The 27,808-nt window shown below is 43.0% G+C and overlaps 1 protein-coding gene across 3 annotated transcripts in view; it reads left to right on the forward strand.

Moving 5' to 3' along the window:
* The first annotated feature begins 1,513 nt into the window (after positions 1–1,513).
* The window catches only part of nlgn1 (neuroligin 1), a 187,816-nt gene continuing 161,521 nt past the window's right edge, over positions 1,514–27,808 (forward strand). For 2 of the 3 annotated variants that reach the window (XM_037468707.2, XM_037468709.2), the window contains exons 1-2: positions 1,514–1,910; positions 18,651–19,611. In XM_037468707.2, coding sequence (XP_037324604.2) covers positions 19,032–19,611 — 580 coding nt within the window. In that variant the 5' untranslated portion in view covers positions 1,514–1,910; positions 18,651–19,031. Of the gene's footprint in view, positions 1,911–18,650; positions 19,612–20,241; positions 20,302–27,808 lie in introns of all 3 variants that reach the window. The other variant, XM_037468705.2, reaches the window with a different exon arrangement.

Below are 27,808 nucleotides of genomic sequence, written 5' to 3' on the forward strand. Positions count from 1 at the left end.
CAGTTTAATGTGTGTGTCTGTGTATGCACTTGTGTGACAGTCGATCCACTTTGACGGTTTGTGTTGTTTTTTTTGCCAGTTTGCCTGCAGATGATAAAAACACAGCATATGTTTCTTGCTGTACCAAAGCCTCTGTCACAACCAGCAGTCTTGTAAAGTTGTGTCCCCTGACAGAACATCTGCAGAAACTACACACACACACACACACACACACACACACACACACACACACACACACACACACACACACGCACTGGCTCTGTTTGGGCATTAGCCCACATTTCTGAAATAACACAGTGAATCTCTGTGTTCACATTTTGGGATATGGCTTGGACAGTCGTTGTAGTAACCTTCTTGTGGGGCTGTGACTTTTTTCAAAATGCTGTGACAACAAAAGCTTTATTCACTCATGTCATGGTGTAAAGGATTAAAAAATGTTGGAATTGTGGAATCATCCCATGGACACTACAGAATAGTTTCCTTCACTTCTCAACATCATATAGCCCAGTATGGTTACGCTAGTTTCCTCGACTACCTTTTCTCCATTTATACAAAAAAGACACATTAAAAAATCGCTTTGAGCAGTTGAATATAGCCTTTATTTGTGAATATGTATCCCCTCCGAGAAGGTACGCCGGGAACTGCAGGATTGGCGGTTCGAACCCTGGCTGCTCGTGTCCGATGTCGAACTGTTCCTGAGCAAGAAAGCCGACCCCTAACTGCCCCCTGGGTGCCTTTACGCCAGCACCCTGCTCCCACCGTGTGGGATGTATTCTTAGTTCACACAGTACCAACATTTGATGTTGTTCCTCCACCCATTCTGTGTCTAGGTACACAGGAAAATATATTTCAACGGCTTTCATGAATTGATTTAATGCCATTTTCTTTGCATTCTCTTAAAGCCTGTTATTATTTTTTATTTGGTTAGCTACAACTGAACAGGCAGCAAAGGAGATGGCCTGCAGCAACAGGCTGTGGGGAGATTCAGCCAGATTCTACAGTTTGACCCCCTTCCAGCCACATGAGGATGGAAGGCATTGTAGAGAAATTTATTTTTCCATTATTTATTTATTTAAACTTTAAAGATACAATAATACATTTTTTTTAAAGAAAAAGATTGTCAGATTTATATATATATATAGTTTATGTCTGTTCAGGATAAGATTACATTACATGTCAATAATCCTTCAACCATTAGGATACACACCCAGAAGAACAAGAAACAAGAACGTGCAATTGCATCAAATAAGCTGATTTATATTCATGTCCTTGGGGGAGATTTGGAACGTCTCCCTGACAATCCCTCTGTCCACAGACCGTCCATCACCTCCATTTATTTCCTTATTCTGTTACACATTACTCACATACTTTTCCTTTTAAGAGGCGGTGGGGTGGAGTGGGATGGCCTCATGTGGCCGGGCAGTTCCCGTCAAGGCCGCTAGGCGCGTCTCTGCTCCATGAAGGCAGTGGAGGGAGACTGAAGGTTGGAGAAGGGGGGGGGGGGGGGCGGAGAGAGAGGACGGTGCTCCATCAGCCAAGTGCAGGCTGAGTCGTGAGGAGCGAACGGTGGGGGGAGAATTCCCACTCTTGTTTCATTTTCTCGTCCCCGTCATGAAGATGTTGATGGTGCAGACCTGCCGCCCGATGCAGAGAAGCATGAGACCAGAGTCCTTTGGACTGGGAGGGGGGGGTTCCTGGATGTGTTTCCGCGCGTGCGTTCGACCGCATTCAACCTGAGTTTGTTACCTCTGGAGAGAAAAGTGCGACAGCCTTCTTACTAACTGCTTGAGCGTCTCTATTTGTTGGGGGAGGGGGGGGCTAAAAGGCTCCGGGAAGGACTGCGCCGCATCCTAACGGGACGTAACGCACAGAGGATTACGTGTGAGCAGCGGATGGACCCTCCCCGGACGGTAAATACACATCGGGACCTGTACACCTTCTCTGGTACCTTCATCTCACACTTTACCAGTGGAGTCTGCGGAGGGGGGGGGGGGGGTCAACTAGATGTGGAGATAAAGCTCTCGGTTTTCTCCACATGATGTTATTTCTGCCCAGGGGGGGGGGGGGGGGGGCAGTAGAACAAGCGGCATTACTTTGGTTCTCTCGCGGAAGCGCACAGCGAGCGAGATGCGCAAAATGAAACTAACAGACAGAAGCTTCCTTCTGCTTCGTGTAGATATGTCAGCTGTGTCACCTTTTAATGACGGGTCATTATTGTGATTTATTATCTGAATTCGCAGGTGTTGCATATTGATTCTAAAATGGGATTTAATAGAATGCTCACGTGGATTCCCAGAGGTTTATAAAATGAACGCAAACCTCCTCAGGCGGATTGCTGGGGGTCAGGATGGGCGGGGGGGGGGGGTCAGTGCGTTGCGTACGCATGAATGGTGAATGGAGTCATTCTAGAGAGGTGTAGAAACATTGCCATCACCATATCAATTTGGATGAATGCGGTACTTCTGTGTTCCCCGATGATTTGTCTCACAACAAAATAAAACAAGGGATGGAATGAACCTTTAGATGCTGCTATGAGGCCCAATGCCCCATCACCTCTCGCTCTAATAGATACAGGACCGGGCTTTACAGTGTCAAGTAGGTGGTGTTCGTCCTGGCCTCAGCTATGCGGGCATTTCCAAAAAACATGAAGTGATCATCAATACATTTCATAGATTCTATAAATGTCATCTTTTGTGTTCAGATGAACCGCCTTATAGTCCGAGGTGATGCTACATGTGATCTGCCTATGACATTTAATTAGGTTCTTAGATCCCCCCCTTCTTTTTGTCACTGCGTATTTGTGTTCTCGTCACCAGGTGGTGGAGGCGGCAGCCTCTACAGTGTTTTCATGGATGGGGAGAGGGGGGGGTGTTCACACCGATCGGCCCCAGGGGCCCTGATCTACATAGCGCAGCCCTCAAGGAGAACATCCACTCACAGCCTAGTCTTCTTCTCTCTCGCTGTGTGTTGTACATCCTCATCTCCTTCATGAACGGATCAAGGAGCAGCTTTGCAAATCATCCATTTTTACACAACGTGGCCATCTCATGCTTTGGTGACCTGTTTTATTTTGAAGGGTTCTTTATGTTGAGCTAGTTCTTGAGATAGTTTGGGTCTGTTGTGCATTCACTGGTACATAAAATGGCTGCGTCTCGGAATTCTTGTCGTCGGCAACAGGATTTGTAGTAAGAGCGTTACAGAACCAATGCTAAACGTTAGGGTTTTCATCCTCCCTCACTGGTTGATTCAGATGAATTAGTCATTTCGTCTATTCAGAGTTACACAAAGCATGTTTATTTGCTGGTCAGAATGCCAAAAAGTGGTATGAGACAGTAGATCGTATTTAACGTGGCACAGACACACTGAGGGCCTGCAACATGCACTCAGTGGTCCTAGTTTAGTCTCTCTTTAACAGGGTAAAACATGACAATTGTGACACAAACAATTTGTAACACTAATAATTTACACATTTATAAAAATGACCCCGCCAAACTGCATGCTGGGTACAGCTCACAACAAGAAGTAACTCTGTTGCTACATGACAACACGGCCCCAACTGAACACACTCTATACATCTGTGCACTTATTGTTCAAAGCTAGAAGCTGTCAACGTAAATGAGACCAGAAACAGCGCCGCCATCCCACCCTGAATCCGCTGATATGGGTTACATTTCTCAGACGAATCCCACAGAGCTAGAGGAAAACACCAAGCACTCAAATTCCATTACCACTTTTCAATCATAAATGACTTCACCTTTGCAGGTTTTAAATGAAAGAATGCATAATTCCCAGGGTTTTCAAATGGCAACGCATTCCATTTTTTATGGTGGGAGCCTCAGAGTGTTTGAAAAAACTGCACCTTACCTTTCTGCTGAGGCCTCCACTAAAGGATCTGGATTTGTTCTGATTTAGTCAAAGAAAAAACGTTATATATGTACTATTCACAAAAAGGTTAAAAACTAGACGAGGTCACATATGATTCACTTGTTAATGGTTACGAAAAATGTAGTACTCATGTTTTTATATAACCCACGTCAGTAATCGTTAGCATCAGCGAGAGCTTTGGTTATTTTGTACATCGATTGATAAAAATAATGAAAGGTACACACATCAGATCTCAATGCGCAAAAATGATCTACTCTACAGAAAAAATGTAAAAAGCACACAAACCCTGCACAAAGCAGCAGATATGAATCCTGCTGATGGGTTGAGGACATTCTGTGGCCCTGTCCAGCTCTCCTGCAGTAACTTCATGTCTCCTGGAATCTCCATGTGCTGGATATTGTGCTGGGAGAAACATCAAATCACCTTGGAGGAGTTGGACAATCTGTGCTTTTCTGTTCAAGAAATGGACTCAGGCTCCCAGTAGTGATAATGACTTTAGCTGTAGCCAACACTAGTGGAGAACCAGTCAAAGAGATCAGGACCCTTCTCATTGTTGACCATCTAGTGCACCTGTTGTTAATTCCCTCAATACCAATGCAGCTGAAAATGATTAAAAACCTCTGCTACTTTGTGCAAAATCGAATAACTAGTGATGAGATGCTGCTTAATATGCCAATTTCTGTTAAGATCTGATTACACTGGAATCATTGCAACAAGGAAACAATTAAAATATTTGTTAAATGCATCTTTCTTTACTGAGACAGCAGAAAATAAATTAGGTATTGACAGATTCCGGCTAGTGAGATTACTGAGGTTGGAAATCCGGTGTAATAATGGACACAACAGGGACTGATGCCAGGATTATTCCATAGTATGTGACAGATATGGAAATATTCATTATTGTACGGTGGGACCGGCCACCTCCTTTCCTTCCCTTCTCACCTCGCGTTATGACAGCCGTGGTTGATAAGGATTCATTACTTTGAAATATTTAAAATACTCTCTGCGTTTTTCATCTGTATTATTATACTATTTCAGAGGTGACTGAGAATCAGTATTCATAGCTGTGGTGGGTTCTTGGTGATGATTGCTAACAACCAGCAATCGGATCAACACGTCAACTGGTCAGTAACTTTCGCCGTGTGATTGCGACGCTGCAGGCTGCAGACGGACTTCAGTGTGTGCATCGAGCTCATGCAACCACTCTGATATAACTGTTATTTACATCCACATTTGTGATGTCTGGTGAGGATGAAGAAACATTTGGATGAAGATTTCCGTTTGTTTGATGCCACAGTTTGGCTTTTGCTTGATGTCCTATAGGCTCACAGACTCATGCAAAGCAATTTCGCTAAAACGCTAAACGCAATAATCTGCTCTGCCTGTAGCGTCTAACGTGGGGCGCAGAGAAGGTCCCTGTGGTACCAAACCACAGCCTTTCTCCAGCTTTGATAGTCATTTTGAAACTATGCTTCAACATGTTTTGGCAGAACCTGGGTCGCAGACACTACTGTGTCTTTCTTTCCCACAAAACCAAACCATGTCACAATGTATGAAAGTCGTTGGAGATGATCATGGGCATAGATGTCAGGATAAAACATCAGGGCAGTCGTGGTTCTAGTAACAGGCACAGTCAAATAAAGAATTCACCCATGGAGGACGGGGGAGCTGGCTGCGCCTGCATGTTATCAGTGATAGAGGTGATAAGGAACAGCAGGCGGCATAGAAGATACTATTTTGAGCTATTTCTCTGAGGATTCTTGTCTCAGGTTGGTTCAAAACAACACTATGTATTGAAAATGATATTTGGCCCTGCAACACATAAGGCCAGCTTATTTGGTTTAGCACAGAATAACAAAGTCTGTGTGGAGCTACTGCACACTTGTCACCTTCTCTGTTGGAGCTCTTCTGTGCTAGCTGATGCAGATTGGTGACCACAAGATAAGACTAAGCATTGACGATTAGTTTTATCAGCTACAAAAAAAGGAAGGACTGAGAAAGTGGGTAGAATATGAAGAGGGACATGTGCTGTTCACAAAGCATTTCACCTGGGCTCAGGGTACTACTGTGCTGTGCTGTAGTCAATCCGGGGGCAGTGGAAACACCCAAGACGTGTCTGCTAGAAGGTCCAGTGCAGCTCAACAGTGTGTTAATGTTCCCACTTAAAGTTAATTCAGAGAACTGATTAGTAATCTGTTAGGGCTGCACGGTATACACAGTATAAGATCTCCTTGCGGTATGAAATTCTCACACACCGTTAATACTTGTGTTACATAACAACAACAACCATAACAACTGAAGTTGCTCTTCAGCAAGCTCTGAAGGAAGTTGACTTCCTTCTGTTAAACATTTAAATTGCACTTTCAATGTCTGGGATTATCCGTGACATTGTTAGCTTGTGGTAAATAGGTTGCCCCAGATCCCCTTCACATGAAAAAAACGCATCACGATTAGGGCTGAAGTCAAGCTGTAATTGAGCTTATACAAAACAGGAGCCAGTGGTGAAGGGCGTCTGTGTCAGGACGAGTGACCTGATTATTAGTCAAGACAGCATACATTGACAAGGTGAGTGCTACGTTACTTGCTAAGCACATACACTTGTTTTTCTTCCTTTCCATGTTAACACCCTGAACATTTCCATGGAGGGATTTCCATGTGTGCTGAATAATCCAATCGGTGCGACTCGCCACAATAACAATTGAGAACAGAGGTCACTTTGACACATGCAGTGTTAAAGAGCTGTGAGTGATCAGAAGACTATAAAAGGAAAATACAGTCCGGTCCATTTACCATTTATTTTGATAGGGTTGTTAATGTTACAGCTGGAGAGCTCCAGGAGGACGAGGCCTTGAGTACGATTGAAGCAGCATTAACAGACCGCTTAAGCTGCCGAGTACTCTTTATATTTATAACTTTCATTTACATCAACATTTGTGATGTCTGGTGAGGATGAAGAAACATTTGGATGAAGATTTTGTTTGTTTGATGCCACAGTTTGGCTTTTGCTTGATGTCCTATAGGCTCACACACGTGGTGCTATTGTGTCTGGAAAAAACAGCAGTTTTTATTCTGTCATTACGTTCTGTTTCTGTGTGACTGTAGAGAATGTACAGTGTATTTTTGGTTTGGTCGAATTTCTCAGACTAGGTACACGGTTTCTGAGCCAAATTGGACACCTTTTTGAGACATTGCTAAAAACTATATATCTTTTTTATATTATTTCTTGCTTGTTAAGGAGTTGAAGACTTTAAGGGCCATGATGTGTGTTTAAGTCTGACCCATCTTGGTTTTTTTATAAAACATACATTAGATCTATAGTATGTATAGTAAGAGGCAGTTTGGAATTTAAACTGTAATCTGCCTGGTTACTCTTGGGCTTTCTGGGGTAACAAGGATTGCTGAACAGTAATTGACTTTATAATGGTTGGCAGCAGAAATCAAACCTTTCTCTCGGCAGTCTCGGTTCTGCCTTCTCTCTACTGTTCATTTGAGAAGGGAGTGAAACAATTAAGTCCATACGGTGCAGTTGAGGCCTCCACCCGGCCCCCTCTGCAGCTGAGCCAAACCACGGCCGCCATCACACACACCTTTAAGAAAAGCTTATATGAAAGAACAAGTCATTGAAACAAAATCCAGAGTGGCCATCACAGTTTCAACATAAGCCTCTGGCCTCTTCACGACATCTTTTTACATGTAATCAAACCAACTGGCTAATTCTATTCTCGGCCCACAGGGAGGGGGGGCGCGACTCTGCCATCCCCCGGTGATTCTTCCCACTCCAGTCGAGACTTTTGCATCCGCTTTCGCTTCAAAACTGGACGCCCGCGGAGGGAGCATCCTATTCGTTCAAATCGACTCTCCGCCAAGAGACCCCGCCCTCCTCTGACTCTGATTGGTTTTGTTTAACTGGGCGTTATGCCGGTGAGAAGTTGGGAGTGATTGAGTGAGGGAAAGAAAGAAGTTGGAAGGTTAAAAGATCAGAAAGCAGAAGTAAGGATGCGGTCTCCTGGGATCTGGGTGAACACTTGAATGTGTGTGAGCTTTCACACCAACACATCACCCCGTTGACTCCTGGCAGCTGGGAGCATTTTGTCTGCCAGGTAAAAAACAAACAGGGACGGAAAGCTTGGCTCTGCCGCCACCCACGCGACTAACCCTGGTCGCTTTCCTGCTTTATCCATGCTATGCGACTCACGGCACCGGCCTGCTTAGTATGGACGCCTACTGACAAGACTGACTGGGAGCAAATATCCACACATCGATTCCACTCTGTCGACATGATGGAATTGAATACGGTGCAGTTGGATTGGCACTCGTCCTTCGTGTGAGGTTGTAAGGCTTCTCCTGTTGATGTAGCAACCGCATTGTCACACAGAGGTGTGTGTGTGTGTGTGTGTGTGTGTGTGTGTGTGTGTGTGTGGGCTTGGCAGATGTCCAGTCTAGTGCTTCTCTCATAGTTATATAAGCTTGTTTTTATGTGTGTTGGTTTTATCATTACATAATTCTACCAGAGAAACTTGTCATACTGTCATCCGGCAAAGAAGACAAAACAAGAGCAGTTTTGGGACATAAACTTATTTAGCGGGTACTTTGGTGTCTGGTTTTCCTTGAGGATCTTGAGCACTGCATTCTGGTGGAACGGTCTTACAGAAAAAACTAAATGTAGGTAATTCCTCTTGGATTTATTCTAATGTAGATCACCTTTTTCTTTTAAATAATCACTGCTGAGCCATCACACATGAAAGCCATCCCATTTCGTCTGGGGAAGTAAGCTCATTAAATGTGTGCCGAGCACCATATTCACACCAGTAATACATTTTATTTTTTTCTAAAACAATTGACTTAAATGAGTTCTACTCATTGTCAGAACAATCCAACATATTCAGTATGCCCTAAAACAAATTGTAAAGGAATAAAGTCAGTACTATGTATCACTAGATTAACATTTTGATGTTATATAAACAAATAGAAATCAACAGAATAATATTAAAAGTAAGACGTGTTCGCGGCTTGCTTTCAGTCTGGACGCATCGTGTGTCCTCTCTGCTCCGACCGCAGTCCGACCGCTGCACAGGACTCACTCGCTGAGGACAGACACCATAAAAGTCTTCAATAAAACCAGAAAAGGTCACTGGATTTGTCGCTAGTTACTTTTGACAAAAAGTCGCCAAGAGGGTTTGAAAGGTTGATGTACTGATGAAGGAGCCTGCGCATATCTTAAGTCATAATTTTGCAACTCTCACAATTTGGACTTTTCTTTGCCGAAATGGGCTTCCATGGATATGCAAGCAGTGCCGAATGAAAATAAAATACTCCAAACATGAGGGCTCATCTCACACCATGCAATTATCTGTAAGTCAAAAATGTGTGTTATCAGCAATGACCCAACGTAAAAAATACATGAGTGGGTTTAACTGTATTCACACTGCAGATGGTTGTGGGCTTGTATTATGTTTGTGTTGATAGCCACATGAACAGACACCTCACTTTAATGTGTTCTCTTAATATCTTTTCTTCTTATCACAGATTATTCTCATTGTGCTACTTTAGAAATTAGTTGCTGTAGTTTGAAGTGTTTTGTTTTTATTCATATTTGCAGTATACTTTTAAACAGACAATATTTGCTTTGGCATTAAAAAAACAACTTTCTTTAATGTTGTCAATCGTCGTTTTGTGTTTTATAAAATATTGTTTTAGTACTAGTACTGGAAAAAACAAGCAATACCCATCACTAGTGATCAATAGCAAAGCAATGAAACTAATCTTCATAAGATCAATGTATACCTTGTCGTATGAAATTGATAGACTTGGAACTTTTGTCAGTCAGTGACCATATTTAGAGGTTTGGTAGAAGCATCCAATCACAATGTTCTGGTCCGTGCATGGGGCTCTAGGTCACTGATGCCATTAAGCAGCATCATGTACATTGGGGCTTTGAAGCCCGGCAACGAGCAAATTGTACAACACGATATAAGACTGTATGCTGCAAAGTTGTTGTACGGTGGGTGCGTCGTGCGGATAAAGGGCTCGGAGCCAGGATCGAGTATTTACAACAAGTTTTATTGTTTTCAGGAAACCGTGCCAGCGTCGGGCTCGCTCGTTGTCCCCGCTCTCTTCCTCCTCGCTCGTCCTCCCCTTACTCCTTAAATGCAGAGGACCCACACACACACACACGCACACACACACACACAATCACCCACAGCTGATAATTATTATTTCCACCTGGCCCTGTTCCCCGAGCCACTCCCCCTCTCTCCCCCCTGCAGCCGAGCTGAAACCACGCCCGCCACCACAGTTGTCTTTATCCGTGGAGTTCAACCTTTTCTTTGGGCTGACTCTTGCACCAGAGAGAAACCGAAGCTGGTCCGGCATGCATCCCTTCCACCATCCCTGTGTGAGTGTATCACAGAGGTGAGATGAGATGCTTAAAAAAGGACAGACAAAGGGATGGATGTAATGCTGCGATGAGGATTTATCACACAATGGTGGCTGGTGGAGAGATGGATGGACAGGTGATATGGATGAGCCTGCCTAAAGCAAGGGCTGATGGAGTGTTTCAGCTAGGTGACTGGCTGACCCATAAGTCTCCTGTGAGCCTTCTCTCTCTCTTGTCTCCCCCCTCCCTCTTTAAAATCACACTATGTTTGGAATGGTGACAGGCCCAGATGAAATGATTGGCACTTAGTTTTCCCCAGATAATCACCTCACCTACTGGCTGCCTCCACTGTATTAAAGTTATCATCACATTATATTCTGTGGTTAACTTCCACTGATTTGAGAAATGCAACAGTGTGATTAGTTCATGAATGTATATATAAGGCCAGAATGCTTGATTCTAGCTGGTCGGGGGCAGGTGAACAAGCAGAAATGTGTCTAGTGGACAAAGAGCAACATCGGCATTCAATTGGAGACATTTGACTTTCCACCTGACGAATGTAAGTCCAATATTGAATATCTTTTAGCCAACCGCTGAGTGGCTAAATGCTCCATTATGTTTAGCAAGCAGTCACTCTGTCTGCCTGCAGGTAAAGATCCATCAGTGCCTTTACCATTAAACAGGCTTCTCTACGTAAAGCATGGTTCTCGTGGACTGGGAAACAAAGAATTAGTGAAAACACACCCAAACTCTGCTAAAAGGGAACCTCTGTACAACATCCCTATTAGCATGAAGTCACATGAAATAAGATCAAATGGAAATGACAGTCCTAATTGGTGTTTACAACTAAGCAAGTACTGAATTCAATTTTAGAATATTCCTTCAAATATGATCCATTGTATTTGTAGAACTAAAAAGGGTACTTTTAACACCAGATGAGAACAGTGAGGACTAAACACTTCATTCATTCATTTATTCAGTGAATCAGTGCAACCAATCAGAATTCGTCGGGCATACAGTAATTTCCAGCAGTATGAGATTTACTGGACACATACACACACTACTAATCTCTATGTGGAGAGCAATGGGGCAAACAAGTCAAATTCCATGTATGCCTAAGCATGGCCAATACAGCTGATTGAGACTATGCTTGAATTTCAGTTTCAACATCATGAAAACACATTTTGCTATTTGTGTTTAGTACCCGAGTCCCTGAAAAAATAGACAACACTTCTATTGTACTACAGGCACATGGCAGACTGCAGATTTTGTGCTTCCACAGAAGGTTGTACCTGTGTACTGCTGTCCCGCTTGTCTCTCTGTGGGTTTGACTTTTGGACGGGCTACATTTGTTTTATGTCTCTAAGTGTGTTTCTGAATTCATGATGAGGATGGCTGTCACTGACTCGACGTGCACCATCTGGCTGCTTGTAACCGAGCTGTGAGTCAGGTCTGAGTAAATGCGTGAGGATGCTGCAGTGTTTAACTTCCATATGTCAGGAGTACCAGCCCTGCTAACGGCTCCGGGTGAACAGTGACCTCCTAGACTCATGCAACAAGACCTAATTAGAAACCGTCTGAAGATTCTTTCTTTTCATTACAACCTTTCCCAAAGGCATCCTTTTCAGGAGAGCAGCAGTTACCCAACAGAACCATCCCTAATATAGTTTGAAAATGTTTTTATTGTTGAAACATAAATACTCATTTTCAGCTAATCTTAAAGCGGTAAGTGACGGCATGGGGCTTTGGGGTTGTGAAAGTAGGACGTATGTGCTGTTTCTTCTCCCTTTTCTCTTAACCACTAACAATTACAGCTGTCAAAAGACACATCGATAACGGGACATTACAAGACATACCTACTTGTATAGGTCATTTCTTTTAAGTTTAAACAGATTTTACTTTATGTTATTATGTATTATTGATTGATTATTATTATTGAAATTCTGCACAAAGCAGCTTCAAGTTAGTCAGCATCCTACAAACTACACACATGCACATTGGCAAACTATGTTTCATGCAAACACACTTCGGTACGCAGACTCCTTCACTACGCACACACACACACACACACACACACACACACACACACACACACACACACACACACACACACACACACACACACACACACACACACACACACACACGTCTCTTCCATGGCTGTCACTGGGCATCATTGAAATGGCAGCAGCGTGGCTGCAGGCTGCTAAGGCTGATCTGAGCTCATTAGAACAGCAACTCAGACTGAGGGGATTCAGCGGGGATTTGTTACGCCATCACAACTCTCCTGAGCGCCAGAGAGGTGAAATGACATGAAGAGAAGGATGAAGAAGAGGTAAAAATACATTTAAAAAAAGATGTTGAAAGGGTTGGAGAGCAGAAGGATATTTGGAGCAGAGTGGAGAGACTGAAGAAAAGGGAAAGTGAGAGGAGAAAGGGGACTGAGAAGAGGGTCAGAAGGGCCATTGAGGTGATAAGGATGGGAGCTGATACAATACAAAAAGCAGAAAAATGTCATAAGAGCCTATATAGGAAGGGAGAACAGTAAATATGTTGGGAGGAGATGCAGGGTGGGTGATCTGATTAGAGGTGTAAAGCAAGGAGAGCAGACGTGGAAGGACAGGAAGGTGCAAAAAGATAAGATGAAAGCTTTATTGATTGGTGCAGGGCACAGCAGCAGCAGAGCTGAGCCAGAAACAAGTTACTCCTTACAAACCAAAACCTGCTCATGATGAGCTGAAGCCATGCATGATGTCAGATACTACCAGCCGAAATAATGGAAATGTCCCAGTGATTCAAATGAATATGAGTTTGTGGAGAGGAATATAGGAGTAAACCAGAGAGAAATGTTCTGTTGCGCTGAGGACCAAAAAATGAAAGGGACAGAAAAGGAGAAGTCTGAGTGAGCAGCAATGAGAGGAAAGGGAGGAAATGGAATGAAGACGCGAGTTGAAAATTGAAGAGGGATTTTCCAGTTGGTTACCCGGTCCCGACCACGTGTGAAATTTGCTCTGAACACCCGGTGGCGTTCAATCAGCAGCGAAGTGAAGCACCAAGGAAATTAACAGAGAAATTGAGGAAGTGGAAGAGGGAGAAGGAGAAAACAGACAGAAAACAGACAGAAAACACACAGACCTTTCTGACGTTTTACAGCAATATTCTGTCTGAAGCATTTGGAACAGATTGCTGCCAACATGGCTCAAGTAGTGCTTCCTGATGGCTGAAGTATGGAGATACACGTCAAAACATGTGATGCTGTGTCTCATTATAGCCTGTAATAATAATAAAGTATTTTTGCATGCTGAATATAAATTAATAATCGTTACAGATGGTGATAACAAATATTTTCTCACACTCTTCAATGTAAAATTGAACCTTAAAAGGTCTTTAAGGTCTTCATGACATTAAAAAAAGCCTGATTTTTGTAGTCAATATTTTTCTGGTTTGCATAAATGGATGCTTGTTTCTGATAATCATTGGTGCCTGAGGACAGTGAGGAGGGGACTCCAGTAGTTCTCCACATCCTCTCCAAGTTACCTGGTAGGTGGGGCCATCAAGGTAGGACGAGAAAAGGGAGAGATCAGAGCCCGGGACACCAAGTTCCTGGAGGGAGGGAGGGAGGTTTACTGTTTTAAATGCAACAGAAAGGTCCAGAAGGATGATGACAGAGGAGAGAGAGGAGGTTCTATCAGACTTACCTGGATTCCCTTCTCCACATTGGAGGACTCCTCTCACCCAACACCTTCCATTCCTGCCTTTTTGTACCCACTTTTGCATCCAGGGTGCAGCTCAGCTGTGCTAAGCTGGCAAAGTCTCTAATGTCCCAGTCCTGAAATTTACTGTAAATGTTCTGCCCTCATGCAACCCTACTCATGAGACCCTGATGGCAAAGAGCAGTTTGTCATTTATTTCTCCTGAGCCGTGTTGTAAAAACACAATTTCATGAACTCATTAACGAAAACGTCAAACAATCAATGAGCACAGCACCCTCCCTGTCTTGTCTTTTGTCTTTCTGCTATTATTCTGCAAGCGCTGGCTCTCTGTTCTGCATTCGCTCGATGAATGCCGGTTTGTTTAGTGATATTGCTGTTGTTGGGTGAGAGGGGCGTGAGGCTGTCTGTCTGCCAACGTGGCTGCTGGGGCAAAGTCGGCAGCTTCATCGACACGTGTCCTTTGATTTTGCTTTTGTCCGAGTGAAGAGGAGCGTTTGGGATATCTTCATCCGGCTCAACAGATGCTTTATGGGAAAAAAGGGGGTTTCTCGGGTGGCAGTAGTGTTGTTACCTCTGACCCTCCTGCTTCGAAGCTTGTGTCGAAATATGAACCAGTGCAAGGCGTAGCAAATGTATCGGTGCTTGATTCGTTCGCTGCTGATCACGTGATCAGTGACGTCCGAAGCTTCGTTCTGACGCACAGTCACGTGACTGCTTCAAATGGGCGCAAAACAGGGTTTGGGCGTGTCTGTTTGATACAGTCAAAGTCAGTGTTAAGTGTTGAGAGTAATAGTAGCAAAGAGCAAATTTTACACATTTATATATATATATATATATATATATATATATATATACACTGTGTTAGACCCCTGCTGTATAGTATACAAAACACACAGAGTAAAAAACTGTTGGCTGTAGTTTTACGTAAGTTTGCTGGTGCACAACAATAACACAAATAAAAAAGTATCTGAAAAACAACAACATCAAATCTCTAAATTGATGTTTTTTAATGAAGGTGATTGAGACAACAGGGTTGCAGGCCTCCCCTGATCCAAAGCATGACGGTGCCAGCTGGGATTTTCAGTTGCAACATCCTGCTGCGTTTGAATTCCTTTTAACTTCCCATCACTTGAAGAGAATGTGGGTATTTTCCATGGTTTCCTCGTTTGACATGATCCAAAGGGACCATTTAGCATGCTTCAGTTTGCTAAAAGTAAAAGAGGTTTAGTAGGCAATTCTTCTGTGTCCCTGAACAAATAAGTAAAACTGCTGATTTTAAAAGGCCAACAAAGCACTTTATCCTCTGGCATCAACATGGCAGCTAACATTATTTCACACAATGAATATGGATTGAAACGCTCATCATTACGTCAGTAACTTTTATTTACCATGTATTGTAATCGAAAGAATAATTGAGAGATTATTTGTTATTTAAAATTAAAGTCAATGTTATGTTTTTGATATCAGTCAGTTCTTGACTTTATGGATGTTATTACAAAAATAATTATTGTACTAAGTTAGACATTATTGTGATGAGGGAATTATCTCTACGTGGACAAACGCCTGCTCTAGACTCTCGTAGAGAGCCTTCTGTAACGTTGATCGCCCCCACAAAGGGCTTATAAGTATTCTGTGTTTATTTCTGCAGGTTCAACCAAACCTTTTGTTTTCATTTGATTCCATTATCAATTTTGCAGTGATAGTTTCTTCAATAGCTGCCACGTGATTGCAAACAAGCTATACTATGTGGGCATGAACCTACGTGAAAACCCACGATTCACTGAGTGCATCATGTGCCACATCAGGGTTGGATTGGACATAACTTTAATTATCTGTTTTTGTCAGATTCCACCACAACAGTTTATATTATTAGCAAGTTCAAACTCATCTCATAGGGAATAAACTAAATATGTTGTACATAAACACACGTGGCCTGAAGGTACAACGTTGATCTCCTTACATATCAAAGATGAAAAGCAGTCATGCATTCTGTGTTTCACTCTCACGTGGAACCATTTTTCTAATAGAACCTCTGTTGATGATTAACTCTTCCTCTGTCTAGTCCTCCTTGTCACCTCAATGATTGTCACGGTTTGGTCTCTCTTCCTGTTTTAGTTTGAAGTTTCATGTTCCTTGTGGTCTCGGGTTAACTTCACTTCCTGCCTTGTCCTGTGATTGCCTGAGTGTTTCCACCTGTGTCCAATCACCTGCACCTCCCTTGTGTATTTAAGCCCCGTGTGCCTGTTGTCCCTGGTCGCGTCATTCTGTCAGGGTCGGTGCTGGTGCAGGTTGAAGGAGGCAGGCAGGCAGGACTCAGACGCCGGGTTTCCAATGACAAAGTGCTCTTTATTCCAAAAACCAAAACCTAGACGTGCTCCAACGACGAGTGACGTAAGACAATGACGCGACAAGGGACAACAGGCACACAGGGCTTAAATACACAAGGGAGGTGCAGGTGATTGGACACAGGTGGAAACACTCAGGCAATCACAGGACAAGGCAGGAAGTGAAGTTAACCCAGGACCACAAAAGACATGAAAACTACAAAATAAGACAAGCAGACCCAAACCGTGACAATGATGCACACATCAATATGATTCTTTAATTAACCTCTTCAGTTCCAAACATTTTTCACATGTGTGTTCCCTGAGAAGTCAAGATAATTCTAGAAATGTAACATTTCAATTTGAATGGAAACAAAGTTTAGTGGAGCAGCTGTGCGTTTTACTTGATAAGAGATGGACGACCTCAACCTCAACTGGAGGCTGCAACAGCTTATGAACTCTAATATCTCAAATATGATTTGAAGCAAACTATTTAATTTTGAATGAATTCCTGTCATTATTTATCGTACAGTGGCCCTACTTCCCCATCCTATTCGACGGAGTAGGATTGTGCCTTCGGTTTAATTCATTTTCTCGCTAGGTTGCATCTGTTTTTATTCCAGGCCTCCTTTAACTCTTTGGGCTGCTAACTACTTCTCTGCTTGATCCCGATCACGTTGACCCTAATCAAATGGAGAAACTGTTGCTTTCATGAGTCAGCAAAAGAAAAGTATCTAGGTTAATCCCTACCCAAAATGCTGTGCTCACAGTCCTAGTGGTAGAGCCGTAGTAGCAGATGGCTGTGAATCCCTGAGTGGACGGCTCAAATCACTTCACCTCACCTTTGGCATTGGAATGTGTCAACACTACAGGGCATCTACTGAGAACAGCTGTGATTGCATCTCACTATTCCTCTCTATATGCAAATAAACACAAATTACATTTCTGCTATGTTGTTTTTAATCAGTGGGAGCAGAACACCTCCCTTTCTGGATCTTTCAGGAATAAGAGGATCGACAGTACAGACTATAGAATACTCGTAGTCCTCTGGGCTCTCTGTTATTTCTGGACCAGGTGGACTAAGTCCGCTTGATGTTCACACGTTGTGAACCACGTGGAGGGGGGGGGGGGAGGGGGGAGGAGTTATGTGATTGTTCACATCACAACGCTGTCAAATACTTTCCCAAAGACCTCGGCCACTGATTCAAGTGATCCCAACAGCGTTAGTATGTTACTGCCAGGTTGGAACGGGGTCCTAGGGGCGATTACACATTTGAAGTAGTTCAATAATGCTTCTGCAACAAATAAATTATACTGCTATTGTCTGTAAATATATAACACACATACACATGCACAAACCTTTGATCTATAACTAGAACTGTCTATTTCCTCCTTTTCTTCACATTTTGGTCCTCCCGCAGTTGATGTATGTTGTAAATGTCTGAACTCCAACTGCACTCTTCTTTGTGTGTGTGTGTGTGTGTGTGTGTGTGTGTGTTTGTGTTCACTACTGTGAGGACAATTGGGTGTGTGTGCCCCCACAAATTAATGCAAGCATAAACTCTCTCGTCTCTTGCTGTGCGCATGAGTGAGTGTGTAAATATTTATTTTTGTTATCAAAAACTACTTGTCACATGAAATGTGTGAGGAAATGATATTTGAATTCACACATACACAACCAGAGACTGACATGTGAAGGTGAGCTCATCCAGGTGCAAGATTGACTCCTAAGCACTGTCAAAAAATACATAATACATTTTGCTTTGCTGCATATTGTTCATACTTATAAATAAATATAAATTATAAATATTTGCAAGTAAAACAATTGTATTATTGCATTGTTCAGGATAGGATGAAGCATTTGATGAGAAAGAAAAGAAAAGTCCCGTCCAGCACCTGGATTTTGTGCTTGGCTACATAAACGCTCCCTCTGAAGCTGACCCTGAACAATGGCATCTATAAACCTGCCACCATTTCCACTTTTATTCTCAATGCCTGTGGTTTATACTGTCTCCTTGCTGCTAGGAGTATGATTTCCAAGTGTATGGCTTCTTCCCAAAACTATCCCCACTCTCGAGCCCCAGCGTCTCCCCCATAACCTGCAAACATCTGTCACCAAGCATACTGATACACTCCTTGCTTGTTAAACTTACTGTCATGTGCTATAAATAGATGTTATGGTCCTCTTAAACTGATTGATGCTTGTGCATAGGGGTGTAACACAAATCAAATGGCCCTCCTACTAATTGCTGATACTTTAATGACTCGCCAGAGACAGAGAGATAGAGAGGATTGAATGAAGATTATCTGTCTTTGTCTGAGCGCTGATTGTACTTTGTTTCTGTGTTGCAGGGGACAGCCTCCAAGTGTATAAGGCCGTCACCTCTACATCATGGAAACCCTCGTCCGGGATTTGCTTGTCTACCTTCCGACAAGCAGAGTTTAGAGAGGACATCTTTGCCATTCTCTGGTCCATTGCTGTGGCTATTGTAAGGACCTGTGTGAGGAATATTGTGAGGAATAGCTATTGGATTTGCCTTCAACCGAGCTGTAGGTTATTAATGGCTGCTATATTCCCAGTGGATGGTTTACACTGTCTGGATTTTAGACGGGATCATTAGCAACCACAACCTCCCCCACCCTGGGGACTTTCCCTTCCTGATGCCTGCAGAGGTTGTAGCTTAGTGTGATTGTGTGTTTGCATCTGCATGGTGTAATTGAGGAATAGAAAATATGAGAACGCAGCAAACTATTTTAAAACAAGGAGTCTCAACTATGTCCCAGTGGAGGCACCCTTCAATAACTGGTCGTCGGCTGCTCCCGCCTGCCAAGAGTACGAGCAAGATGATGGGACACGTAAAGCTTGAAGGTTCCCTGAGCAGCGGCCGCTGGCTGTCCTCTCTAATGTGGCTGATGCTGCTGCTGCTGCAGGCTTCTCCAACCTCTGTGTGGGCTCAGAAACTTGACGAGAACGACCCGGTGGTCACCACCGTCTACGGCAAACTACGTGGCGTCAAGAAGGAGCTCAATAACGAGATCCTGGGTCCTGTAGTGCAGTTCCTGGGCGTCCCGTACGCTGCCCCGCCGACCGGCGAGCGGCGTTTTCAGCCCCCCGAGCCACCGGCGGCGTGGCCGGAAATCCGCAACGCCACACACTTTGCCCCGGTGTGCCCTCAGAGCATCGTGGAGGGCCGCCTGCCGGACGTGATGCTGCCGGTGTGGTTCACCAACAGCATGGATGTGGTGTCCACATACGTCCAGGACCAGAGCGAGGACTGCCTCTACGTCAACATCTATGTCCCCACTGAGGATGGTGAGTTAGCCTGCGGGCCCGGGCCAGGATGGCTGTGGGGTTGGTGGGCAGAGGGTATTGAACCCACCACATCCTGGTACAGTGAAGGGTGTGTTGTCTCTGTCCCTGTCAGTCAGTAGAGGGAAAGCATGAACTTGTGCATGTTTAATGTGCATGCTACTGCTTATAGAACATGAGTGTGTGAAAGAGTGCGTGTGTGTGTGGCTTCCATGGAGACCAGTTAAACTGTTCATTACACTCCATCTTCTTCTTTCTGTTTACCATCTTTCCCTCCTCCTCCACCCACCTGTTGCTTCTCCTCGTCGCCTTCTTTGCTCTTCTGTGCACACTCGCTCCCCACCTCATTATTGTAACTCATCATAGCGCATTGTGCCAAGACACAATGGCTGCAGTTTGTTAAACTCTGTTGTGACCATCAGAGATTGATCAGGCTGACTGAGCGGCCCACTGGTAGACGGGATGATTGAATTGGTGTGTTTCATTCTTTCCCTCTGCCTTTATTTCTACCTCCCCCCCCCCCCCCCCCCCCCCCAGCTTTGTGTGTGTTTGTGTGTGAGTGCGTGTGCATGCCAGCTCCTGTGTGCGTTCAGGGGCTCCATGTTATTCTTTAGTCTTTTATTCATTTTACAGTCAAAAGAATATCCAAGGAATGTGCCAGGAAACCGGGCAAGAAAATATGTAGACAAGGAGGTATGTATAATCTGATCTATACAGCTCCATTAAAAGAAGAAACTAGGAGTGGAAAAAGGAGAAGAACCTTGTGATGCTGCTGAGAGCAATCATGACATCAAGGTCTACAAATTATTCAGGTCTCAACTCAGTGGATCTGCCTGTTTTCAGAATACTAAATTTCCTAATTACATGGAGTTAAATTGAAGTCTTCCTCTGACAGAACGTTGGTCTGATTTGAGCAGGGACCATTAGACATCTTTCAGGCATTTGCAAAAACACATTTGTTACTACAGCCCTGAATCAGCCATGTGATTTGCAGACCTTGTGATGTTGATGCCATGTGTGCTTTCATTGGACATCAAGGTTTGGTGAGATGATCGGCTGCCAGGTCTGGGGTCATAAGCTGTGCTGTAACAAGGCTTGATGTCTGAAGAGACAGCAGCATATGAGATCAGACACACTGTCACACACACACACACACACACACACTCACATTGTTTTGGGTGCTAGCAGTGCTAAACAAAATGAGCTCGGGGTGGACCTTGACTGTGTAATCTCCATTAAAGGTTGGCCCAGACTACTGTTTCATCAAGATAATGCCCACCTTCTCCCCTCAATCTCTCTCCCTGTCCCCCAGCCTCTCCCCACCAAGGTGTGTGTGTGTGTGTGTGTGTGTGTGTGTGTGTGTGTGTGTGTGTGTGCTGCACTCTCACACCTCTCCAGACGTGTTCCACGTGCAGAGGGACATTGGGGGGGATGCTTATTGAGAGATTATAGTTTACATGTTACACAGAATGGAGAACCAGACAATCTGAAGCGATGTTGGGGTCTGTGTAGGAGCATGTCTGGTTAATAGCTGGTGTGAAACTAAATCATTGACTCATAGAATTCTTAATATACACTACGATAATTCCACAAATAAATAACGGGACGTCATCCTAACAAGGGACTGAAAACCAAGGTTTCATTTTGTGCACTGCATTAAGTTAACAGTACATTTGCAAAGAGAAATCACAGAAAACTGCTCCTTAAAGTATGACAGTTTATTAACTTCCAACAATAATTAACAAGTTAATGTTATTAAAACAGCTCTACAATTGTTATCTAAACCACAAATAAAAACATTGATTAAGGCACCCCGAGGGGGAGAAGATGTGAAGGAGAGAGGGGGCTACCTGGAAGCTAAACCAATGAGCACATGGCGGAGCCTGTGTGGTGACAAACTGGTAGAGGTGTTTCTAGGGGGCTGTGTTTGCTCATGTGTTCTGTAGGTAGATCAGTTAGGGCTGCAACCACGAATGGATGAAATCCATTAAAAGAAATTTCGTCATTGATTTGTTGTGTCGCGTGAGTATTACGTCACTCAATGACTTGCAGAGATGTGCGCCGAGCAGAAAGAGAAGCCAATCACTGGCAGGATGGCCGATGACACTTACCTAAGGTTGCTGCTGATTAAAGAGACTTTTCCACTGTCTGTCTGTGATGATAATCATTAAAACATGACATTACTGACTAACTACTAGCCCCCTGAAGTTTCAACCATTGACAGTCGACTTTCCAGTGTCCCTGTTTGTGACAAGAATTACATTATTCAGATTACTGCCACCTTAAACTGCACACGTTTGAACTATTCCATGATGATCTCCAATTTCCACTTCTGTGCAAGGGGCCGTGATTGCTGTAGGTGCACGTCCGTTACTTGGTCCACCATCTCCACTCACTTTGAATGGAATGTGTCTGTTTGTAAGCACGGATCACTAATTAGCACCACCAATTTATTGACTGTGGATGCGTGGTGTTTTGTTTTCAATGGCCGGCGATGTGCCAGCACTGCTTGGGCATCGACCTGTTGGCCACTCCTGCCGTAGAGAAAGGAAGGTAAAAGTCATTTATTGTTGATTTATTATCCAAAAGCTAGATTTGAAAAGAAGTACAGCCAAGAAATACTCTCCAGTTATTTCATTGATGCAATTGCCACCTGTTTCACCATTTCTTTTGGCTAACTCACTGGCTAGTTTATCCACTATTTCAGCTTTGTCTTCTATGTTCATAACGTAATCCAGAGGGTCTTCAACAAGCTGTATTCACGTTATCCAGCAGGTTGGCTTTTTAAACGCTTGTTTTCTAGGCTTTGGAATGATGAAGGCGAGGCAATACAGCGTCTTCGTCAACACTCTTTGAGGTGTGGTTGCAGCAGGGTCTTCATTGTACAGAACTGTACTGTAGCTACTAGTGACTGTACACCATGTCTAAGATGTCAGAGACAGCTATTTAGCAGCATTTGTGTTGTTGGCATTGACTTTGTATGTACAACGTACAAAGAAACAAAAGCTATCGGCTCAGTGAACCCAGCGTAATAAAACTACTCTCTGCATGTCCATGATCAATCAAAGGGGAAGAAATATCACCTGAACATTTCAGTCACTTTCTCATTGAACAATGAAAAAGTCTAAAGCTGTTTCCTACCTGGCGAGGGAGTATGACCTTGGTATAAACTGTTTTACAACCTTTAGTTGGTCCAAGTAGTTACACACACACACACACACACCCAGCATCCACCCAACTAAACCCATACATGCACAGACTCACATACAACCCTGCTCAAGGTGACAGCATTGATAGCTGCTTATACATATTCATGACACTTGCATTACAATAAATAAGCAGCTTTTTCTTTTTCTTTTCTGAATATTAAATGAAGGGCATTTGAGCCTTCAGCATACCAATACCAGCCATTGTTGTCTCACAAATTACATTACAAGAGACATACCAATAAAAAAGCATTGCCCCATTTCAAAGATATATCTCGCCTTTGCTCTGTCGCTGCAGCCGTAGCACAGACACATTTAGCCTCATGTATATTTCAGATGCAACATATTGTGAATAGCGCAGACCGACACGGCCTGGTGAAAAGTGACAGCTTTCTGCATAGTTTCCATTTCATTCCAGTCATTATTTATGGGGGTCCTTCCAAATTGGCTGTACAAACGATGTAGTGCATGAAGCAGTTTGCCTCAGTGATGATGAAGAAGCAGCTGCAAACAAACTGTAAGCAATAATGTTAGCCTTGCACACCAATGACAGCAAGAAGGAAATGAGGGTCATTGAATATATTGCTGCATTGTTTATCTTGTGCCACATCTTTGGTTTTAAACACAACCAGTTTCATGTGTCATGTGTTGTGGATGCCAAAAAGATGTGCCCTAAAAGTAGGGATAACGAGAGATTAAATATAAACATAATAATGCATAATGTAATATAATGTAAATATCTATTACTGGAAAACGTGTTGTTCTATAACAAAGTAGATAAAACTAATACCCTGGCAGTGATCATTTAGATTTATATTTGATTACATTCATGTTTAAGTAGAAATTTACAATATTAACTGCTGTTAATAAGCACCTTAGTATTTGACGTTTTTGCACAAAATAACCCTAGACTTACACTTACACAATGCTTTACAATTGAATAAATTAAATAATTTTGCTCATAAGGAGATTAATTGTTAATGTACTTGGCAGTGATTTACATTGCCCTGTACTAGTTTACACGGACATATACAGCAGGTGAAATAAGTATTGAACACGTCACCATTTTTCTCAGTAAATATGTTTCCAAAGGAGCTATTGACATGAAATCTTCACTCTAACAAGTGAAGGTCTGGAAAAGGTCTGTAATCAGTAATCCAGACCCTTGTCCGTGCAAATTCTGAAGATGTAAAGGCTCTCTGTGGTCCTGATGTCATCAGAGAGCTCGTTCCACCATTTAGGAGCAGGACAGCACTTGAACTCTGTCTTTTGAATCAGCATATTCTGGGAGGCAAGAGAACATTTTGTTGAACATTCTCTTCTGTAGCTGTTAATTATTTATCTGGAGAGTGTGAATGCTAATGATGCAGCGTTATGGGTTTGACGCGTTCATGTAGAAGCAAGCTTTGCATCATCTCAGCAGCACTGAAGTGCACTTAACACTGAGTAAACACAGCAGTCCTGACCAGTACACAGTTACTACACCAAAGAACTAACTGCTAAGACAGATTGCCTCTCTGAGAACTTCTGAAAGGCTTTGAGCTCGCTGCAACAAACCCTGATGTGCAGCGGTGCAATCACTGGTAAACATACAAGTATTTTCTGTAACTGTAAGCAGTTTCTTCTGAGGACATGTGGCTGTTGGGATTGCATTAGCATAGCATGTCAAATCATATTGAGATCTTGAGAAGCAGGCCAAGACTGACTTTACCATGTTGGTGGGATATTCTGTGCTAGATGGAACTCTGGTGTTAAGGGCTGCCAAGTTGCTTTAATTACGCTTTGATGTTAAATTAGGTATGGAGGCGTAGAGCAGGTTGCACGCTGTAATGCTGGCACCCTTCCATCTGTAGAAACATGCAGACTCCTTGCTACCCAACCCAGGGCTTGTTGGCACGGTTGAGTCATGTGGACATTTTACAGATGGATGGCAGCATATTGTCCCAACTGATACTAGCGTTTTGCAAAGCTAGTATTATTGCAGGTTAGCAACAAATACATCCGTAGTAATGAGGGCACATTCCTGTGTCTGTCCCTTGGCACACTGCTCATTGGTAGACCTCCACAGAAATGACAGATGTGCATGTGTGTGTTCATGGTGTTGACTTTCCACTCAGGTTTACAGTTCAGCATGCGTGGAAAGGTAAATGGACAAGGTTATGCCAGGCCAGATGGTGCGTATGTTGGATGCAAGATGTCCCCTCCACTTGGTAATGAGACGGGCAGTGGTGTGGTGGAGGCAGCAGGGTGCCATTACACATACAAAACACCTCATGAGATGTGAGTGCATACTTTCTCTTTTTCTATGATGCTTACGGTTAAAACACTCGGTTTTACAGATGGATTCATAATCTTGTTGGAGCAGAAAACAAGAAATAAAACACTTACATTACATTCTGTTTTTTGGAGTTTATCCATAATAGACAAATAGTGGTTTCAGGATCTTCTGTGCTCCTGTATTTGTGGCTTAATATCAATAAATCAAACTTCTTTTCAGACCAAAGCATTAGTCTGTCATCTATAGTGCTCAATGAATCGCTGAATATTTGCCTAAGCAGGGGTAACGTTCTGGAAGTGCGTTGTCTCATGTTCATGGTGTTTACAAAGCGAGGCTTTCCTGTGTAGGATAAATCTTCTGTTTTGAGAGAGCGTGAATGAGCTGTATTTCTGTCAAAATGTCCTTCATTGGTGTCATTGCTTTAAAAATCCTTTAAAGGCCTTTTTGCAAAAATATTAGTTTGGCTGGAGGCTCAGCCGCATCCTCGTCATGGCTCACTGTCTGATTTTCAGACCACCTATGGAAGACAATTTCTCAAAATGTGCCACTTCTGTCCACCTTCAGTCTTCGTCCTCCGGTCTCCATTTGTGGTTTACTCACATAAGCAGATGAAGTCATTAGCTCTCTTCCTAATGACTACCTTGTGTGTCATCTTTAATGTTTATGTGCTGCCCTAACAAATACAGAAGGCAGAAAAGCTTGTTGGCACAATGAGAAGTAATGAGTAATATCATTTGCAGTTGCTTATTGTATAAATCATTTAACACCCTGCGGTGGTATTATTCGATCCATAGGTGCTCTGCAAAGTACCAGCCGTGGTATTAATCAATGCATCTATGTCTCCCTGTTTACTTTATGAATCCAAACTCACTTCTAGTTCAAATTTGTGGTTTTGATGCATCGACAGATGTTTTGAACTGGTGTCAGCTTAACTTTGAAGGATTACTGAATTAATTATCATTCAATTCAAGTTTTAAAAACAATATTTCTATTTAAAATAAAGATTTAGTTGATAAATCAGTGTGAAAAAATATGATTTTAAAATGCAGACTCAAAGAAGTATATAGAACTAATAGAGATCAACAGTTAGATGGTTGCAAGTGTTGCATATATCAGTCAGACGAGAAGGGCTGCCTGACATCACATTCAGAGTCTCTTGAAGCGTCGATCCTCACAGGTCACGTTAAAACACTGTGGCTCCTCATTGTCCAGGGTTTCAATCATCGGGCCCAGCCTCTGCATATCGTAATACACTGACATTGCTTCCTCTCTCAACCTGTCTCTCTGTTTTCATCTATTTCTCCAGAGAAATTTATTAGGAAGTCGACATCATTAAGTACCTTGACTTGTGTGCTGCCAGGCTTTAATGTTTAATTTCACACCAAACGAGGGGAGGAGGACAGGGAGGTGGAGGGAGGAGAGGATGGAGGGTAGGGGATCACAGGGGTGGATATGTTTCTTAATTTGTACGTGTGTGGGTGTGTAGTCATCACAGAGTAAACCATAAATCCTTCACGGCCCATTCTCGCCAGCAGCGTGTGTGTTTGTGTGTGTGTGTGTGTGGGGGTGGGGGGGTGGGGGCTTGTATTTGTGTACAAATGCTGATTATTGTAAATCCAGTAATTAGCCCCAGCAGTGCATAGCCTCAGGGGCTCTAATTGGACCCTTAAACCTACTGCCACTCAAATGTCTCACTGTGAAGATGGCAAAGATGCTGAAGCATACACACTGTGCAATACACAACGACACTTAAGCATACACACTGTGCATTACACAAAGATGCTGAAGCATACACAACACATGAAGATGCTGAAGCATACACAACACACAAAGATGCTGAAGCATACACACTGTGCAAACAGTGGAAGCGTGGACGGAGTGGTGTCTTTCCCAAACACACACAAAAGCACATGAAAAGATCTTTGTAAGATAAATAGCCTACAAGGACCTGTGTGCTCAAGGATGATGTACTCAATATTCATTCTCAGTTAATAACACCCATTCTCCCAATTACTTACTTACTCACAAAAACACACACAAACACAGTTGCAGTGGGAGACATAACCCTTACACCTGGATTCAATGGCCGTGTGTGTGTGTGTGTGTGTGTGTGTCAGCAAATTGGCAGCAACAGACACAGCTTCTGTCAATAACTCATCACTTCGTTCATTAAGTGTATTGAGCTTGTCAAATAGACTGTGTGTATGTGTGGTTGATTCCCAGCTTGTTTTTTTAACTGTCCTTTATTTCATTATTCAAGGTCCATTAAGCCTTTAGGCTGTGTATGTGTCTGTTGTAAAGGCTTGATGACATGTATGACATGTAACAGCAGGGAACAAGTCCCACATTGAGTTTGTGTGTCCATGCTGACAGATACAAGCCACAGTAGTCAAATGATTGTCTTTTGCTCACTGGTTCTGAATACACGTACAGACAAAGCTGGAAGTTGTTTTTCTATAACAAACTAATAATCTGTTAATGCCCAGGCAGTGGAAAATAGCTTTGCATTTTAAATTAATTTGATTAATGTTAATGTTTAAGATCTACAATAAATGTCAAGCTTGCAGAATCTCTCAATGTAACTTCATGGGTTTCAAAATATTAACAATTACAATCAACCGCCTCAGAACCTAAACAGCTGTGTGACCCTTGGCCCATTCCAACATGCCTTTTCAGCACCCTTTGCATTTGAACTTGTCCATACATTACGTAACCT

This window comes from Pungitius pungitius, chromosome 7, assembly GCF_949316345.1.
Source record: "Pungitius pungitius chromosome 7, fPunPun2.1, whole genome shotgun sequence".
Taxonomy (NCBI): domain Eukaryota; kingdom Metazoa; phylum Chordata; class Actinopteri; order Perciformes; family Gasterosteidae; genus Pungitius; species Pungitius pungitius.